At 40.2% G+C, this 18,410-nt stretch overlaps 1 protein-coding gene across 2 annotated transcripts in view; it reads right to left on the bottom strand.

Moving 5' to 3' along the window:
• LOC149828792 (uncharacterized) overlaps nucleotides 1–16,949 on the bottom strand; it is a 77,108-nt gene extending 60,159 nt beyond the window's left edge. The window contains exons 1-2 of one of the 2 annotated variants that reach the window (XR_016434339.1): nucleotides 16,480–16,946; nucleotides 12,836–14,183 (exon numbers count right to left, since the gene is read on the bottom strand). Coding sequence is in view for 1 of the 2 variants with exons in the window: in XM_090017726.1 (XP_089873852.1) it covers nucleotides 12,836–14,183; nucleotides 16,480–16,622 (1,491 nt within the window). In the remaining variant the exon portion in view is untranslated. Of the gene's footprint in view, nucleotides 1–12,835; nucleotides 14,184–16,479 lie in introns of both variants that reach the window. The other variant, XM_090017726.1, reaches the window with a different exon arrangement.
• Between the last annotated feature and the right edge of the window lie 1,461 nt (nucleotides 16,950–18,410).

Consider the following 18,410-nt stretch of genomic DNA (forward strand, 5'->3'; position numbering starts at 1 on the left):
GATGGGTGGTCCCTGGTGTCCCCGACATTAGATGGGTGGTCTAATGTTCTGAAAGTTGTTTTGGTCAAAGGCTAAGTTTGGAACCCAGTAATAAAATACAAATTGTGTGCTAAACTATCCTAGGAACCTAACTTGACCTCGAAGATTTTACCCGTTTGGTGTATCCGCGGGCAACGGTAATTAAAAAGATAAACTTAAATTGTGTGCATCTAATAGGGACATGTATATAAAAAGAGTACTCTGGTAAAAGATAATAATTTATTCATGCATATGCATAGAAATCATGCATAATCCTGCTATGCATTAGATTATGCATATTTCCTTGTTTCCTTAGTTGTGATGTATGAATAAATACATGATTCGTGTTCTCTAGTGCATGATAACATGTCTTTAATGTATAATTAAGGTTCCCTATTAATATTAGTTGTTCCCTCCTGTTTAGAATTTGTTCTCTATTACCTACATGATTGTTTAAATTATGAAATTGGTATAAATGCATCCCTCTAAATTATTGCATGAATCTTATCTGTATTCTTTATGCTTATTTGTTTCATTAGAAAGATTCATATGCAGAATTCTTTGGATTTTGACACCCTACTTTTTGTGTTTTTTGCAGCCTCAGATGGCCTAGTGGAGAGGACTAGCTTTTGAGAAGAGTCATGAGGGGACTACATGACTACTTGACAGATTCTTGGGACGACGTGACTCTTTCTTTTTGCTTTCTTTACTTTTATTTACCTATGCCTCAAACTATATGCATTTTAATAAATAAAGTTGGTTTGATTTGGTTTGGTATGAAAGATGAGTATAAGATCCCTTGTGATGGTGGTTGTGTTTAACTCTAAGGCCCTGAGTCTCTTGGATTGTTTTTGCACTTGTTTTAAAAAAAAATTTATCATTTTTTCTTAGGTACGAGTTGGGGTCGTTACATCGTAATTGAGCATGGAAGGTTTCTCTTCCCCAGCCACGAAGATAGGAGAACCCTCCATATTAGACTACAGCATGGAGGCACAGAATCTCATGAGTAAAGTTTGATGCATCAGGATGGTAGTGTGAGAGCTTCTCTCACTCTTGGCATCCCTCACCCGGCACTGGTGAATGGTGAATAGTGTCCGGCTAGGCCAAAGCCACCCTTATTTGAAAATACCATCTGCACCATGGCTCTGACCCAGGACTACTGCCTATGTTTATACCTAGAAGGATAAGAACTGTAACCTAATTTGATTGCGCATTTAGATAGGTATGACATGCATCATGTAAGAAAGAAAACCTTAAATAAAGATAATAAATGACTCATGCATACAGTTGACTTCTGCAATGGTAAGGGCATACATTTTTAACTGTGCGTGCATCTTTAATTGTTCATATTTAAGTAGATTGATTGAAAGTAATTTTGTGAATGAATGCTTGAATGACAAGGATTTGGATGAAGGTGTGCTGCTGTCACGGGCCTATTTCCTTCAATGGGCCAGCGCGGCGCGACGGTCCTTCCTTACCGCCGCAAGCCTACTCGTCAGCTCGCTTGCCGGTCGCGAAAGCTTGTAATCAGAGTACAAGAGAGCAAGAGAGAATAGAGGGAGAGAAATTGCAATCACAAGAAGCAATCACAACGAGGGTGAACAAAAGAAAGCTCAACGCATTTAATTCATTCACAATTTCGCCCGCAAGCTATTACAGTTCAAGTATACGGGCTGCCCCTTCGAGGTATTGATTCACCTGAACCGGGCAGCTTACATCAGACTCAACAAAAGCAAAACAGACTCTAAGCGCAATTGTACACTGTAAGTCGCAAGGGAACATGCTCCCCCTTCAAATCATGCGCCGTCCTCGGCGCCATCTGTTTCGTGGTAAGCCCTGACTTCAGCCGGGTAGCGGCTGTTCATTTGAAATGCAGGCTCCCACGTTGGTTCCGTTGTTTCCTCCCACTGCACCAAGTATTTCTTCGCTTGTCCCAAGTAGTTGACCTTGTGGCGAAGGATCTGACTGAGGTGCTTCTCGGCCCGTTGTGCTGCCAGGGCCCTCTGCATGATGGGAGCGCGTTGTGGCACACTGTGTTCCGGGTCTCCATCATCTGGATGGAACTGCTTGAGGTTGCACACGTGGAACACCGGGTGCACCTTAAAGTCTGGGGGCAACTCTAGCTTGTATGCCAGCTTGCCCACCTTCTTTGTGATGGTGAAGGGTCCCTCATACTTTCTGAGTAGTCCGCGGTGCCGCCCACGGAAGATGCCTGTGCGACCAGGATATAACTTCACCAACACTTGGTCCCCAACTTGGAACCCTGCGGGCCGACGGTGTTTGTCCGCCCACTTCTTCATTCTCTTTGCCGCTTTATGTAAGAATGCCTTCGCCAACTCATTTTGCTTGTGTCAGTCGCGAACAAACTGATATGTGAATGATGGCCTTTCCTTTTCTTGTGTGACAAGAGTGTGCGGGGTCAGTGGCTGCTGCCCCGTAGCTATCTCGAACGGACTGTGGCCTGAAGACTCGCTCTTCTGCAGATTATAACAAAACTGTGCCACATCAAGGAGCTTCACCCAATTTTTCTGATTGGCACTAACAAAGTGCCTAAGTTACTGCTCCAATATCCCGTTGATACGCTCTGTCTGCCCATCTGTCTGCGGATGGAAGCTTGTTGAAAACAGCAACTCAGAGCCAAGTAGCCGAAATACTTCACGCCAGAACTTGCCCGTGAAGCGAGCATCGCGATCACTCACAATGCTCTTTGGTATGCCCCAGTGCTTCACCACATGCTTTACGAACAACTCTGCAGTCTTCTCTGCAGGGCACTCCTTGAAAGCTGGGATGAATGGTGGCATACTTTGAGAAACGATCCACCACAACCAAAATAGAACTGAGGCCTTCTACCTTCGGCAGACTAACAATAAAGTCCATGGAGATGCTATCCCAAGGACGTTCAGGAATTGGTAGAGGCTCAAGGAGACCGGCAGCCTTCTGGTTTGTCCCCTTATCTTGCTGGCAGATGAGGCATGTCCGCACATACCCCTCAACGTCGTCTCTCATCTGCGGCCAATAGTAGCCGCGTTCAAGGAGTGCTAAGGTCCGCTCCTGACCAGGATGGTCGGCCCATAGTGTATCATGGCACTCCTTGAATAGCTCTCGGCGAAGACTTCCCTACCGTGGTACAAAGATGCGTCCCCCTTTTGTTACGAGGAGGCCATCCTGTAGCCAAAATCGCCGAGTCTTCCCTGCCTGCGCCAGAGAAACAAGGTGTTGTGGGGTCGGATCCTGCTGCGTACCCTCGCGGATGCGGCTCAGCAATGCACCCTCCAAATGCACTTCAGAAGGCTCCGCACGCGCAGCTGCCAGTTCGGCCCTACGGCTCAGGGCATCCGCCACAACATTGGTCTTTCCAACCTTGTACTCCAAGGCAAAGTCGAACTCAGCCAAAAACATCTGCCATCGAGCTTGTTTAGGCGTCAACTTCTTTTGTGCCTGAAAATAGCTCGTGGCCACATTGTCCGTCTTGACGACGAACTCGGCACCCAAAAGGTAGTGCCGCCAAGTCCTGAGGCAATACACAATGGCGGTCATCTCTCGTTCGTGCACTGTGTAACGCCTCTCTGCATCCTTCAGCTTGCGACTCTCGTATGCGATCGGATGACCATCTTGCATAATAACTCCGTCAATGGCAAAGTCTGAGGCATCAGTGTGGACTTCAAAGGCTCTCGAATGATCAGGCAGTCGCAGCACTGGCTCCCTCACTAAGGCTTTCTTCAAGCCATCGAAGGCATCTTGGCACGCTCCTGTCCAGAGCCATACCCGATTCTTCTTTAACAAATCTGTGAGGGGCGCAGCAATGAGGGAATAACCTTCGATGAAACGTCGATAATAGTTTGTCAAACCGAGGAATGACCGCAATTCTGGCACTTTGGTTGGCGGAACCCATTCTTGGATGGCCCTTATCTTCTGCCCATCCATACGCAGCACACCACGCCCCACAACGTGGCCAAGAAAGCTGATATCCTCCTGCCCGAAGAGACACTTCTCTCGTTTGACACAGAGGTCATTCTCCTTCAGCACCTGAAACACTATTCGCAAGTGCTCGACATGTTCCTCCATGTTGCTGTTGTAGATCACGATATCATCCAGGTAGACTACCACAAACTTGTCTAAATAAGGATAGAAGATCTGGTTCATTAAAGTCATGAACGTGGCTGGAGCATTTGTCAACCCGAATGTCATTACTAGAAATTCGTAAGCACCATAGCGGGTGACACAAGTTGTTTTCGGCTCATCACCTTCGGCAATCCTCACCTGTCAGTAATCCGATCGCAGATCTAGCTTGGAAAAGATACGGGCACTGCCTAGCTGATCGAACAAGTCTGCTATCAATGGCAATGGGTACTTGTTCTTCACCGTGACCTTGTTCAAGGCACGATAATCCACACATAATCGTTTAGAGCCATCATGTTTCATCTGGAAAAGGACCGGGGCACCAAATGGGGCTTTTGATGGACAAACAATGACTGCGTCCAACATCTCGTCTAGCTGTCTGCGCAGCTCCTTCAACTCAGCTGGCCCCATACGGTATGGAACCATTGCAGGAGGCTTCGCTCCCGGGGTCAACTCAATCTTGTGGTCGACCTCGCGTCTTGGCGGAAGACGCTTTGGCAATTCCGGGGGCATCACCCCCCAAAACTCCTCCAAAAGTGGGGCTAGGGTCGACGGCACTGCTGCTTCTACCTTCTCTTCATCTGCACGCACTGCAACTAAGAATGTCTGCTCCCCATGCTTGACACCCTTCTTCAGTTGCATTGCCGATAACACGGAAGACTTGCCTTTCTGCGTAATGCACTGCACTGTGTGTGACAGGTCTGACCTCATGATCGTCAACGTGTTAAACTTTGGCAGCATCATAACATTCTGGCTTCGCAGAAACTCCATACCCAAAATCACCTTGAAATCGTCCAGGGGCACCACAGAGAAGTTGGCTTTGCCGACCCAACTCCCCACTTGAGTAGTCACATCTCTTGCTTCACCAAGGATGGGCTTGGCCTCAGAGTTTACTGTTTTGATAGTCCTCTGCTTTGGCCCAGTTTTCAAGCCCAACCGCTCTGCCTCTTCCCGCGAGACAAAGTTGTGTGTGGCCCCCGAGTCTACCATTGCTGAAGTAGACTTTTCATTCATAATGACTTCTACATACATAAGTTCCTTACTGACCTGCATGTTCTTAGTTGCGCAACTTCTAGCTGCATTAATCGATCGCATGGCCCCCATCCTTGATTGCATGGTCTCAGTGTCACTGCATTCAGTATCGCTGCATTCTTCTCGTGCAGCATTGGCTTGTCCGTCGTCCTTTACAAGGCGCTTTGGGCATTGCCTAGCGATATGTCTATCGCTGCAGAACCAACATGTCACAACCGCACCCTTGTTGTTGTTATGCTTTGTGAAGTTTTGTTTCTTTTCGGATTGATGGTGTGTCGACGCCTCACCTTTATCATTGTGCTGCTCATCCTTCTTGCCTCCGTGGACAGGCTTCTTCCCAACTTTGGTTGATGGGGTGAAAGGCTTGCGCTGAGTGTCAACTAAGCGCTCTGCCGCCACATATGCATCTTCCAAAATACGGGGGTTGCTCCTTTCCACTTCAGACTGTGCCCATGGTTGAAGTCCCACAATGAACCAGTTGAGCATGTTGTCTTCTGGCATGTTAGGTATCTACAGCATAAGCTTCTGAAACGTTCTGACATAGTCTTGCAACGAACCAGTGTGTTTGAGCTCACGAACCATCCGATAAGCCTGTCTCTGCGCATTTCTTGGCATGAAGTAGTTGCGCAACTCTACTTTGAAGTCATCAAAGGTGTCTATCACACATTGACCCCTCTCCATGTCATTGTGCTTCCGCCTCCACCAAGCGATAGCATCCCCATCAAGTAAGGCCGCTGCAGCCTTGATCCTCAGATCTTCGAGGGTCACATTCTGGATATCCAAGTAGTCTTCTACTTGGAACAATAAGTTCTCAATGGCCTTGCTGTCGCGAGAACCATTGAATTTTGCGGGTCTAGGTACATCAACCTTTGATGGTCTCTCACCATTTCCGCCATTTAGGGTCACCGTCCGCTGCAACATACGGTTCTTCAACTCAAGATCGGTCACTGTAGTCGTCAATGAAGTGACTTGCCCCATTAGTAAGTTCACCTGCTCTTGCAGGCTCGCCACCACATCATTCAATCCATTAAATGATTCACATGCGCGTGAAATCGCTTCATCATGCGAAGTCACATCTTCCACCAGCTTGTTGACTGTTGCAGCCAACTCTTCTTGGCCCCGAGGTGAACCCATCTCCTCAGCTTCGGCAATTGCCTTGCCTTTGGTGTTGCGCAAGTGTTGATAAGGCGCCACGATGTCTTGCTCACAAATCGCAGCCTGCTGGCGTGTCTGTCGACACTGACTCCGGAGTCCCTTCCTCAGCACGAGAACGGGCTCTGATACCACTTGTCATGGGCCTATTTCCTTCAATGGGCCAGCGCGGCGCGACGGTCCTTCCTTACCACCGCAAGCCTACTCGTCAGCTCACTTGCCAGTCGCGGAAGCTTGTAATCAGAGTACAAGAGAGCAAGAGAGAATAGAGGGAGAGAAATTGCAATCACAAGAAGCAATCACAACGAGGGTGAACAAAAGAAAGCTCAACGCATTTAATTCATTCACAATTTTGCCCGCAAGCTATTACAGTTCAAGTATACGGGCTGCCCTTTCGAGGTATTGATTCACCTGAACCGGGCAGCTTACATCAGACTCAACAAAAGCAAAACAGACTCTAAGCGCAATTGTACACTGTAAGTCGCAAGGGAATAGCTGCAGAGTTTTTTATTATTGCCAAAAAGTAGTTCGACACGTGAGGGATAAGGTATATAAGGAGGTCTATGACAAGTTGGATACCAAGGAGGGCGAAAAGGATATTTATAGGCTTGCAAAGATGAGAGATATGAAATCGAGGGATCTGGGTATGGTTAGATGTATCAAAGATGAAGCGCAAAGGGTTTTAGTTAAAGATGAGGAGATTAAGGAGAGATGGAAAGATTATTTTGATAAGCTATTTAATAGAAGTCATGCCTAGGATCTTGGAGACTTCTCCATTCCTTTTCATGAGATGAATCGTGGCTTCGTGTGCAAGATCCAAAAGAAAGAAATTGCAGAGGCTTTAAAGAATATGAAATCCAGAAAGGTAGTTGGCCCGAATGGTATGCCTATCGAGGCTTGGAAATGCTTGGGTGAGAAAGGTTTAGTATGGTTGGCAAATCTTTTTAACAAGATTTGGCGGATAAATAAGATGCCTAATGAGTGGAGGAAGAGTACTTTGGTGCCTCTCTATAAGAATAAAGGTGATATACAAGATTGCACAAACTATCGTGGTATAAAACTCACGAGTCATACTATGAAACTTTGGGAGAGGGTGATTGAGTATAGGTTGAGGAAGGTTGCCATGATATCGGAGAATCAATTTGGTTTTATGCTTGGAAGATCAACTATGGAAGCTATACATCTTCTTAGACAACTTATTGAGAGATATAGAGAGGCGAACAAAGATTTGCATATGGTTTTTATTGATTTAGAGAAGGCATACGATAGAGTACCTATGGATGTTCTCTGGTGGACAATGATGAAGAAAGGTATTTCTCTTAAGTACATTAGTATAATTAAAGATATGTATGAAGGAGTAGTAACCAATGTCCGCACTTGTGGAGGGGTGACAAAAAATTTTCCTATAACGGTTGGGTTACATCAAGGATCTGCATTAAGCCCTTTCCTTTTTGCTATAGTGATAGATGAACTTACGAGATCAATTCAAGAGAGTGTGTTGTGGTGTATGTTGTTTGCTGATGATATTGTTTTGATTGATGAGTCTAGAGCTGGGGTTAATGCTAAGTTAGAATTATGGAGACAAACTTTGGAAGCAAGAGGTTTTACGTTGAGTAAGAGTAAGGCAGAATATATGGAATGTCAGTTTAGTAAGCAACGAAGTAGTGATGAGAGTGTAGTGAAGCTTGGTGAGCAAGAAATAGTGGTGGATGACTGTTTCAAATATTTGGGATCTATCATTCAAAAGAATGGAGAAATTGATGAAGATGTAAATCATAGGATTAAGGTTGGGTGGATGAAATGAAAAAGTGCAACTGGAGTGTTGTGCGATCGTAGAATGCCATTGCGGTTGATGGAGAAGTTTTATAGGACGACAATTAGACCCGCTTTACTATATGGTACGGAATGTTGGGTTGCCAAGAGACAGCATTTTCAAAAAATGAGTGTAACTGAGATGCATATGCTTCGATGGGTGTGGAAATACACTAAAAGATAAGATTTGGAATGAGGAAATACGTAAGAAGGTAGGTGTTGTATCCATTGAAAATAAGATGAGTGAGAATCGTTTACGATGGTTTGGGCATATTCGGCGAAGGCGCCTAATGATGCTCCGGTTAGAAGGATGGAGAAATGGGAAAATATATTAGCTAAAAGAGGTCAGGGTAGGCCTAAGAAGACATGGATGGAGATGATAAGAAAGGATATGAATGCTTTGAACCTCACCGAGGACATGACATTGGATAGAAATGATTAGAGGAGAAGGATTCATGTGGAGGACCCAGAATGATTTTCCTTTTGGTTCATATCGCCGACCCCAAATTGTTGGGATGAAGGCATTGTTGTTGTTGTTGTTGTTGTTGTATGCTTGAATGACAAGTTAGATATTCATACATGTAATTTTGGTGTATTTAATCTTGTTTAAATGTATGAAAAATCGAATTAATTTTTGTCCGCTTGTTTTAATTTATGTGTTGTGAATCTACTGAGACTTAATAGTCTGACCCTATTGAATTTAATTGTTTTCAGGTAGCAAATGAATACACAATGCGATGGCGGGAGGTTGAGAAGGGGACCGAGCCAAGCCTTTGTTTTTAAACTGTGAGCATTTTATCATGCTCAAAACTCTGATTTATTATTTAAATTTTAATGGACTGTTATTATTTAATTTTAAGATGTATTGGATAATTATTAAACTATTGATGTTTAAAATTTGTGAATTTAATGTATGTGTGGAAAAGAATGTATTCATAAAGTAACGTGCCAAGTTTTTGTCTCATATAGATTTCCACTGCAATTTTTGTAAAACTATTTCAAAAAAAAATCATGATTTTCGAGATACAAAATTTGGGGTGTTACACTATCGCTTTAAAGATGACATGTCTAGCGCGTGCCCCTGAGCCTACTTGATTCAAGCTCAGTTGCCATATCCACTCTATTTCCCAATAGGAAATGCATGGAAACGTGTTTCCCTTGAGGTGGGAAACGATTTTCCCAAAAAAAATTGGGTGTCACACACATTTCAGAAACACAGTGTTTCTTGTTTCGAAAATGGTTTACGGGGAAACGCATTTCCCATGATCCCATAGTGTTTTTAGTAACCCTGGTTTAAATATCTATTTTTTCTCTCTGCTTTTGGCTAACTCATATATGTCCATTACACCCTCTTTTGTATTTAACTTTATATATATTTCATCATAGGCATCATACTTAGCCTCACTTATAACTTTTTTTATCTCTTTCTTTGTCGACTAGTACTTTTCCAAATCCATAATGTTTTTCCCTTGTCATTCTTTAAAACATACTTATCCTTCATTGATTTTTGAACTTTCACATTCTACCATCAAGTTTCCTTACTGAGACATTTCTTTTTTGTCTCTCCAAGCACTTGCTTGGCAACATATTTAATTCTACATATCATTTGCCTCTCGTTTAAGTAATAATTTAACTTTTTTTACATTACTACCTTTGAGATTCTACAGCTTGATTCATTGGTTTCTCCTAATATCTTTACTCATCTTCTTACTCCTTGTGCACAAATCTGGAACTAATAGTCTAATCTTAGTAGTAATACATTCTCCTCGAATGACCTTACAATTCCTACACATTTTTAGTTCTCTTTCTCTCAAAAGAAAATAAGTTGATTTATGAGATCCACTCTTAAAAATTATAGTGTTCATCAATTTTTTTAATGGTATGTACTTGTTACTGCAAGCTCGAAAGCACCTGAAAAGTCAAGAATCATTTCACTTAGCTCCATCCCAAAATTCATATTTCTCTCAAATCAATTCTTTCCTACATGTCCACTCAAATCTCTGCCTATAAATATGCTTTTCCTAGAATATGTCATTGTTTTTTCTATAGAATTTCAAAAATCCTGTCTAACACTTTCACTTAATGCTAATTGAGGTGCATAGACGCTAATAACATTAAAGATTCTTCCATCTAAATAATCTTTAACCTAATAACCCTATTATTATTTGCACCTCAACAACTTCTACTCCATTTGTTGAATTGTTCTTTCCTATATACCACAGCTTAAATCCATCTCCCAAGTCTCTAGCTATATCAGGGAAATGAAAGAGAGGTTCTGAGTGTTCTGATTTCTGAGCTCTTTGCCAAACTTTAAAAGAAAAACAAAAACAAAAAGCAAAAAAAAAATGATGTCTGATCATAGTCAAACATATGATTATTATCTACTCCCAAAGAAAAAGAGAAAATGAAAGAAAAACAGCTTCTAAGAATAATTTTTGAAAATATCACAAAACACCTATACAAGCATCTTCTTTTCTAAGAGGATGCAAGTAAATGATCAACACATTCCATTTCATATGATCACCCATACATCGGCCAGACCAGAGTTACCGGAAGCTTCTTAGGTAGGTGGGAAGCTCGCTTCCCAGAAACTCGCTTCGGAAGCACGATACTCCTCGCTTCCGAAACTTCATGGGAATCTCGATTCCCCCACGCTTCTTCTATGCTTCCCACACACATGGTCTATGCTTCCTATATGCTTTTCTCACGTTTCTTTTTATGTTTTTCATGTATTTTCTCTCACGCTTTCACTCACTTTTCATGTACTTTCTTTAAATTAGTAACCATCATTGTTAGATTTTAACAAAAATTTAATTCTTTTACTGAAAAATCACGAAATATAAGAATGATCAATTTATTTTAGTTTTTATTTGTTTCTTGTTCGATTCCTATTCAATTACTATATTGCTTCATTTTTTTAAATATTTTGCTTTTAAATTGATACTTCGCTTCCCGCTTCTTATAAATTTTAAAATGCTTCACTTCTCGCTTCCGCTTCCCATATTGTTTCCTGCTTCTGCTTCCTAGTTTGGCAACCTTGGGCCAGACAGCACTATCGATAAAGGATTAAGTAAATCTCTATAATGACCATCTGCTTTAAAGCACCAACTCGTGACATGTAATTATAGAATTGAGGGCTTGTATATCTGAAAATACAGGAAACTGAATGTGTCTTATTTCCACATCTAGCAAAGACACATAACTTGTAATCAAACCAATGTAAAAGAGAGACAAATCTGCAAGACATCAGCTGCTGTTAGTACCGGGACATTAAGGAAAATTGTTCTACATGAAAAGTCATATGCTGCAAAACATCTTTTTAAAGTTTACATGAATTGCTTTGTTAAAATCAGGATGGAAAGATGGAAGATCAACAGTGATAAAAGATGGCGATTACAGACACACAAAGTTCACAAACAGAATGGATCAATTCATGGCCTCCATAAAGGCAGGCAAAAATTTTTGGTGCATGTATTGTAACAAGCTTCAGACAAAAGTTATTGACTCATGTTAGAGGGTTTGACATTCCCATAGATAAAACACAAAAACAATGATCTCTGACTTCCAATACTCTGTATATGATTAGGTAGCTATCAAATAGAAGAGCCCTTCACTTTCAAGAGATCAAATATTTTTCATAGACAAAAATAAATGAAACTCAAGGAAATTATTTTGTTATCAGTAAGGATATTTTGTTATCAGTAAGGAATAAAGAGGTCCAAACCTCCCAATTGGCTATGTCCATGGACAGCTATGTCACATGGATACAGCAGCAGGTACCTGAATGCAGCCATTTGTATGAAGTTTCAATATGACTAATATATAAAGGGACATGATACGGGGCCAAAATGGAGTATCCAAGTGACATAGATGGACAGTTGAATGTTACAAACTCAACTTCAAAAGTATGGGTTTGAGAGATGAGGATCAAGTTTGAGCCTTCCATCCATAACTCCTACTTGGCTACACCTGAAAGATCTATAGCCTCACACATGGATGTTGTTGTATTCAAAGAGCGTCCCTTTATAAATCCCATTTGCTTTGTTAAGGTTGCAGGTTGTACGATTTGCCAAGAACTCAGTCAGATGGAGGGATAATGTGAACCTTACACACTGGTACGCTTGGATAGGATGGGGAAGAAACTAGCACTGTATTCTAGAGAATGGAATCCAGATTAGCAATTACTAATCAAGAGATTCTGACCAAAGCTTCCAGGTTCTCTGCTTCTGGATGTAACTTGCTCCCTAGCATACCTAAGGCTAAGTATACCAGTTCCCCGGTAATCCAAAATCTCCAACTCTTAGCCTACCAATGTCTTTGTGCATCCTCCAACCTGTGACCAAGTAAGCTAGTATCGATCATCCTCATGCCGGTCATCCATCCTCTTAGACTAGTAGAGGTCCCAATATGCACTCTTATTATGCAATAAAATGCAAGATGAGAAGAAATACTGATAAGATACAATGTTTAACATATCCAATTCTCAAAGAACTGTGCCCAAGACCCCTTTTTTTTTTAAGAATGACAACAGTAGGAGCAGAACAAGAAGGTCTCAGACCTGTGACCTTCGCACCCAAGAAATTTCAAGTAAGTTTCCACCAATCTAGAGATTCCAAAACATGGCATTACATATGAACTATCAGATACTTCATAGCTTAAAATTGTCAGAACTTGGAGGAGAAAAACAAAAGATGAGCAGTACCTGTGAAGAACCCATGGTGGTAGAATCAGAAATTTTAATGGGACGCACTGCTTTCTTCTTCTTCATCTGATTAGACTTTCTACACTCCCTTCTTAGTGTTACATGGTTTCTAGTAGGAGAACCCTCCGACGATGTTTTGGACAGAACAATACTTTCTTTGAAGCTTCCTACATCTGCAATTCCCTCTGGAATATAAATCTTTCTTGTTCTAGCCAACATTTCACATTCTTTTATGATATCTGATAGCAGGCGCATCTTTTGAGCTCTCCTCCTACATGCAGTTCCATCCAAAGAAAACAGATCACTGGTTTCACAACTTGCTAGACTGAGATGCCTCTGCATTTGATCTGAATTATGCAAATGACAAATTTTGCTTTCTTCTAGACCAAAATCATTTTCAGAAGATTCATAATTATTTGAACTCAAGTTCACACAATGCAGCCCACCCATGGGACCTGATCCAGCATCTTGACCACCTTCATGTCCTGAATACAACTCAATTTCCTTCTGCTTCTTACCGTCTGTATCTGCCTTTGCATCCTTTTTCCTCTTATGTGAACTGCCCTTCTGACATAACCCTGCATTATTTTCCTGAACAAAAACAGCCTCCATGTGACCTACAGATTTCCGAATTTCTATTTCCAAATCATCATCGCCACCAAAATCATTACTTAAATGTTCTTGAGCAGTAAGCTTTGACAGTCTTTTTTCCAATTGAACACCAACATCAGCAGTAACAATGTCTGACACAGACTTGCACTGATCAAGATCGTCTGATTTCCATGCAACCAGCTTTTTGCCAACTTTGTTCCTTGTTTTTTCTCTTTTCCAGCATGCTTTAGTATTGTCCCTTATGTCAGTAGGATTCTGCTCTTCAGCAGTAACCTGGCAATCTGGGAGATGAACGTCATTAATGGTCAAACCTCTCTTAGTTGATGATACCACATTCTCCAACTTTCTTTCTCTAACAGGATGCTGATGACCCTCCATTTTTGTTATTTCACTGCACACACTTGTGGGTTGCAAATTTCTGCAGCCACTCTCATGGTTAGAAGTCCTTGAATAATTCTCTGTGACATCAGCAGAAACCTTTTCAACTCTCAGCTCAATATGCATAGCACAGGCTTTTACTTTGCAGTCACTATTGTTTTCAACAATCATCTCTCTTGGGTCATCCGGATGAGTATCAGCCAATCCCAAACACTTTCTGCAACACCACCATCTAGATTGAGGAAGTGATAAAGGGGGTAGTTTTTTGGTTTCCTCGTCAAGCTTATCCTCATTGTCATACATAACAAATGGCCAACAAATCTTCCTATCCAATCTACGAATCTCTTCGACATATCCGCTGGTCATATAAAAAGCAACTAATTAGAAGAGATCAATAACCAAGACATTATTTTACATGCAATAAAAAGAAATCATGTTATGACATCAATGAGACCAATTTATCTGTTAATGATCCTTAAATTCAAAATAAAGATCCATAAATAGAATCAAAACAAGCAAAATCTTCCATTTTGATATTTGCATAGATGCATATATCATGGAACACTAAATATCATGCAAGTAAAAAAAATTCAATTATGATGACAATAAAAATATTATCACCAATGATTCTTAAATTCAAAATAAGGTCCATAACAGAACTAAAATAAGGAAATACCTACACACAATTTTCATAGATGTATATGATCATGAAACACTAAATACCAGCAAGGTGAAAATATTTCAACTATGATGACAGCAAATATATCACAATATTATCATTAATTTATCATTGAAAAACTTTCATTCAAATTGGATAAGTACACGAATGGAGCAACTGTTTACAGGTCATAGGCGTGATATTTATGGAAGTCATTCATGAAATGAAAAATGCAAAGGTTCTACTTCTACAAGAACAGAAAAAAAGCAAGAGGGAAGGGAGGAGGGGGACTGCGACTACAGTGAAAAGAATAAACGTGAAGAGATAAAGAAAGACAACATACTTCCCATTTTCCTTATTTTCTTATTTTCTTGTTATGAATAGCTTATTCATTTTAATTTTTGAGTTTTACAAAATCGGTTGAGATTTCCCAATAAGAAACAGCCAAAGAAACCACACAAAAAGAAGAATTTGTCAGCAAAGACTGCAAGGTCAAGAAGATGATCTTTACAACTTGATTCACTGCATGACAATAATATACAACATAACAATAACGACAGTTTGCCCACATGGGAGTTTATATGCTTCAGATATTTACGGGTCTAAAATGTTCCATGGTGAACATATTTTGCTAAGGTTTACATGAAATATGATATGAACATTTAGCATGGCCACTGAAAGCGCCCATGTCCCTCGAAATCTTGGTTCCAAGCATGCTTCCAATATTAAGGAACTAATGTTCTTATAGAAATGGGACCCATTGTTCCTATTTTCATTGAGTTTAAGTATAATTCAATTTCTATAATATTTGTTTAACATAAAAAAGTATTCTTCTTCTTGTTAAGAAATACATGTATGCTTCTAGCATCCAAACAAATCATAACATTGACAACCCAAAAGTTTATTAAGTTTCACGTGTATCCTAACAATTCAAGTTTAAAATAAAATGTTAAGAGTGGTCAAATGTATTTTCCCAAAAATGTGCAACCAAACACATTCCAGATACAGATTTTGAACTACAGTGGCTTTTACAAGCCAATTTTCAACAGATTGATATGATGAATTCATTATAAGCATTGCAATTTAAGTCTAGGGTATGTATATTTTTACCCAAGCCACATTCAAATAATCATAATATCTTTCTTTACTAAAAAAACATTATTTAGCGAAAAAATAGAACACGAGAACTTGCATGGATTTTAAACAATACGTCTGGTTGGAGGTCAGCAACAAAATCAGATACAAAAACTCCATAAGTAAATACTATTAAAATTACAAAGGCGCCTTATTTAACTCTGGGAGGAAAAAACGCTTTAACACCGAAACACACTTCTATTGCTATCACCACGTGCTTCGGCTCAAACTAATATGGATTTCTACAATGGTTATTACCAATCATACAAAAGTCGGCATCTTCAATTCAGTATCGTCTTTCAAGGGAACATCTCGGACGACTGACTAGTTTGATCAGCGTCTCACCCTGAAACCGTTTCATTTCTTTGTAACCCATCCAAAATGTAAAAATCATGCACGTGTAGCTATGTTTTCAACTATAGACAGGCAGAGATTCTATGCTAACAGGAAATCATTCTTCTGAGACAAGAATGAGCTACATGCCAAAACTTATATAACACATACGCATGCATTAAGATTACAGGCTTAGAGCAGTCAAGCTTGAGAAGTTATAAGCATTAGAACAGAGCAGCAGTAAGCTGGACCGACTAGATAACCAAGAAAACTACACCTCCAAACTAGCAACAAAGTGATAGACACATTATCCGAAATTTTCAAATGGGCATCACAAGGAACGAACTCATTTAGCAGCCAGATTGAATATATAAACCTATCGACAAAGAAAACGCAGCAAACAATTGGGTCCTTCCAAAACTGAGCAGCAAGACAGAAAAACCATGAAAATCACCAATATCACCACAAGATGAAAGAAAATTGCAATCTTTCCTTCGTTTTTCATCAATAACCAACCAAAAAAACTCACCGAATGGAGAAATAGCGGCAAGCATTAGATGGGTCGTTCTCATCCGATCTCAAAACCTCGGTTCGTTTCAATCCATGGTGATCTTCACAAGATTTAGAGACAATTCTCTTCCCACCACCATCTTGCAAGGGCGTCCCCTCCATGAAAGCCAGAGATTAGAGCTCCAAAAGGCAATGGAAAAGAAGAAAAAACGCTACCAACTTTGTGTCTCTCTTGGGGAATCGATGGCACTGAATCATTTCAATTCAAAAAAGGAAGGAAAACCAAATATTTCCTCCTTCCCAACTTCAAGCGGGCAGAAGCCTAATAATTGAATCCATGTGGGGCGAAGGGAAACGCACAAAGACAAACGCCAAACCCCCATATATGCATCCTGCGAGAGAGGCAAACTGAGATTGCCCTGACAAGGAACACCCTCAAAACTTAAGGAAGGGCTCAGATGGCATGCGACCCTTTCCCCCACCGAACACGGCCCCCACTTAAATTTTTAATCAGCTTTGTGGTGGTGCTATGGTGACCAACGTTTTTAAAGTTCTTGATTTTCACTTGAAAATATCGGGGAGATATAATGGAGGGAGGGAGCGTAACAAAATGAAAGGTGCTAACAGAGTGTGCATAGTTACGTAAATAGTTAAGGCAAGTTTGTGGTTTTTCATGATTACGATTGTTTTTTTGGGAGGAAAAACCAAAAGAAAATGTTAAATTAACGAGAAAAAATAGGTTTAAATTTTATTAATATGATTTATATTGGAGGTTATTTTTTATGCAGCAACGCTAAGAATGCAGCTCCACAGAGAGCAAATCAAGTAATCTGCAAAATCAGTTTTACAAAAATGATTTGACATCCCCTCCATCCACAATGTACACAAGGACCATGAGGTCCTTGTGGGATGAAGCAATGGACGGTGAAGATATCAAATCACTTTCTTAAAGTGATTTGACAGATCACCTGATGTGCACTCGGCTCCACCACTGCTGATCATCCATCACAACATTCTTCCAGATGGACACGGAGCCTATCCCAATAAATGCCATGATGGATGACTGTCAAGCATAAGGCTGCATATAATATAACAAAATGATAGATTTGAAAAAGATATCATTATTAGGATTTTTGTAAAGTGGGCAACAAGATAAGATGTTATAATTAAAAAAATGCACCTAAGGCTACATATGTTTGGCTAAGTGGGTCAGCTTAAGGTACTCTTAAGTTGATGTCATCGCAAGTTTCATAATTAGCATCTTTCACTGTAAGGTTGAACCATGACTATCAAAAAACAAAAAAGGTTGAAACAAATGTGATTCTTTTTGGTAAGCAAACAAGATACTTAAGGTTTTACATCTACGAAGAGCAATTAGCAAAAAGGCAGTTGAAGACTTTGAAGATGATTAACTAATGAAGCGATGCCATCTTCGACCGTCTTGCATGGGTGGTTTCTTTCGTATAAAAGATCTATAAAAAATGATCGTATGTATTTCATAAAAGTGCCAAAGAAAAGTACATTTTTTATAAGAGATAATAGTTTTTTTAAGATAAAATATCCATCCACCATGCTTTATCAAATTATAAATTTTTCTTCAAATAGCTAAATAACATTACAACAGAAATTGGTAGTGTAAATATCACAATGAGAAAAGTTGATCGTTAAAATGATAATTTAAGAAGCACAACTTGATACTTTTATATGATGTGGGCTTTTGACAACTAAAAACTTACAAAATAAAAGTGCATGTTGTGAAAATAAGTCTATTAAAATGTAATATATAATTACAAAAGCATAATAATAAGATTATAAAGAAAAATACTATCGATAAAATCATTATTTAAGGTGTTTTTTTTAAAGGCAAGCTAGGGTTAGGCAGACCCCTACCATAATAATAAGATTATAAGCCCCATGTGGCTGCGGGATTCGAACCTAGGCCTTCAACTT

Source organism: Nuphar pumila, chromosome 9 (genome assembly GCF_984573655.1).
Source record: "Nuphar pumila chromosome 9, dmNupPumi1.hap1.1, whole genome shotgun sequence".
Lineage (NCBI taxonomy): Eukaryota > Viridiplantae > Streptophyta > Magnoliopsida > Nymphaeales > Nymphaeaceae > Nuphar > Nuphar pumila.